At 46.5% G+C, this 2,471-nt stretch overlaps 1 protein-coding gene across 1 annotated transcript in view; it reads right to left on the bottom strand.

Moving 5' to 3' along the window:
* The window catches only part of FAM102A (family with sequence similarity 102 member A), a 41,523-nt gene that overhangs the window by 18,986 nt on the left and 20,066 nt on the right, over positions 1 to 2,471 (bottom strand). Inside the window, exon 2 of the mRNA XM_019510535.1 lies at positions 341 to 461. Coding sequence (XP_019366080.1) covers positions 341 to 461 — 121 coding nt within the window. The remainder of the gene's footprint in view (positions 1 to 340; positions 462 to 2,471) is intronic.

Raw genomic sequence — 2,471 nt, 5'->3', positions numbered from 1 at the left:
ACCTTCCTTTTTACTATTCAGTATCCATGTACCCACCCATGCCACCAAAAGGCAGCCAGGCAACAAATACTGGACAAACCCATTTTGGCTGCTGTGGTTCCCCCGATTCACCTGTGGCAGGTTAGGGGGTTATGCTTCGCATCGTGTCAGAGTTGACAGTAGTTTTACGAAGACATTAGATTATGGATTTGTATAGGATAGTTTGGCTAGGGATGATCCTGCCTCAGACAGGGGGCTGGACTAGATGACTTATGGAGGTCCCTCCCAGCCCTACTTCTCTACGATGACTTCCAATTTCTCTCCGACGGTAGCATCTTCAGAGGTAAAGGCTGCTACTGACCTTACGGACAGACACTCTGCAGATGCAAGGATCCAGGAGGCCTGTGGCAGGATTGGCACTCATTTTACATACAAAGGGGAATTTCTTCTTCCAGCGAACACAGTTCTCCTGCACCTCCTCTCTGTGAAGAAAGACAAAGCAGTGTGAGGAAGCTACATAGAGGATCAGGCCAAACCTAGCTCCATAATATTCTTTTGTGACCAGATGTCTGGCTGGCAAAGCCCCACTGTACCATGTATTAATCCTCACCAGTCAGAGCCGAGGTCATTGCTATTTAGGTATCAAACAATCATCTTGCCTGTATAAACAGAAAAAAATCCGGGTCAAACTAGATGACATCTCAAATAGAGGGCAAGAACTGTGTTTAAAACATTTACCAGCTAGCCGAATGAGTTTAGTAGGAATGCGGATCAGGTTCAACCTGGCTCTAGAACGGTGGTTTTCGAACTGTGGTCTGCAGACCCCACAGGGTGCGTAGAGCAAGTCTAAGGGGTCTGCAAAAGATGACTATGACCAAAAGTGTGTGAATATCCACACTTACAATGCAAAGGGGTCCACACCTCCATTCAACATTTCTAAAGGGGTCTACAAATGGAAGAAGGTTGAAAACCACTGCTCTAGACTCGAATACAAAAAGGCTTCCCACCTAATGAATTATTGTAGCATAATATGGCCCTCAAGTTTCACCTCATGGCTGAACAGGCAAGCCATTTCTACTCACGTACCTGTCCTCTCAAGCAGAGGATCCTGTTCTACTGGCAACACTGAAAGGGCACAATGCAGTTCCAAGGAGGACAGAGACTGCAAGTGGGAGCATATGCTGGGTACAGACAGCAAGATGATAGCAGGCCATGTCCAGCTATGGTCCAACATTAGCAACCACTGAGTATCCTGTCCAGGAGAAAGAGCATGCTGCTGCCTACCTAATCCAAGCTCTGCTTTATTCCAGCCAAGCAGAGAAGCAAGAAGTGTTTAAAGTGAAGTGCTGCTGCCTTTCTTCCCTGTTGTGGTTCAGGCTAGACCATTAGAAGGCTTTGGGAAAGTGAGAATTGTTCCTATTTTCTTTTCTGTTCGAGTTTGGTCTTCCACCTTCTCAGGGTCTCAGAGGAGACTGGATGATGCAAGTTCTCCTTGGGGGGATAGGATAGAGGAGGGGGGTTGTCATGTGAGCAGGGAGGGAGAGTGTGAACAGGCATTCAGGGAGAAGCTGCCTGGAGATATGCAGGATGCTCACATTACCCCAGACATTTCTTCTCTACATCAGCAAGCCTGCTCTCATCTATTTACAGCTCTGGCCTCGGCCACGAGCCAATTAAGTTCTCAGGGTATTTGGGCTGGGGGTGGGATGAACATTTGAGAATGGATTTAATCACCTGAGGTTAGCCATTATCTGCTCAGCCTCCCTGCACAGGACAAAGGTTGGGTAGAAACAGGAAGGGCACCTGGCACAGCATGTGCTTCAATAGGAAAAAAAAAATTGATTCATCGTATTGGGGCATAAAACTCGAGCTGTGGAGCTCCATGGTGGGAGGAAGACAGACCCTCAAGCACCAACCTCAATGCCTCCCTCCATGGTTTCTATGAAAGAACAGGCAGAAAAGTAGTTTGAGGAATAGCACAAATAACCTCTTACATTTAAAGCTGGGAGTATACAACTCCACTGCCTGCAATAGCAGGGGACCAAACTCAGTGACTCATGGAGGTCCCCACCAGCCCTATGCTCCTATTTGTATGGTTTCAGCATAGTGGTTAGGGTTCTAGGAGGGGATCAGAAAAGGGTAATGGGCAAATGACTGAAAGATGCATATTAAAATTTGCTCTTGTCTCCCTCCTAGGGGGCTGCTTCTATCCCCATTTTACCAACAGGGAACTAAGAAGAGATTGGCGATTTCCTCACAGTCTTTGGGAATCATGCACCTTTATTCAATCTTTGATCTGTGAAGTTCTGGCTCCCAGGCCTGTCCTCAAACCGTTGCAGACTCTTGGGTACAAAGTTCTTCCTGACAATGAGGTATCCTCTGCACTCACCAAGTTGAAAAAAATAAATAAATACTAAAATAGGAATAGGAAAGCTAATCTTAAACAACCCCCCCCCCCAAACAAACGCCCAAAACAAAATCTTACCAAAACA

The sequence above is a fragment of the Gavialis gangeticus genome, unplaced genomic scaffold (assembly GCF_001723915.1).
Source record: "Gavialis gangeticus isolate Ggan-Ray unplaced genomic scaffold, GavGan_comp1, whole genome shotgun sequence".
NCBI classification, from domain to species: Eukaryota; Metazoa; Chordata; order Crocodylia; family Gavialidae; genus Gavialis; species Gavialis gangeticus.
The sequence above is the reverse complement of the archived record's forward strand: the minus strand, read 5'-3'. Positions and strand labels throughout refer to the sequence as shown.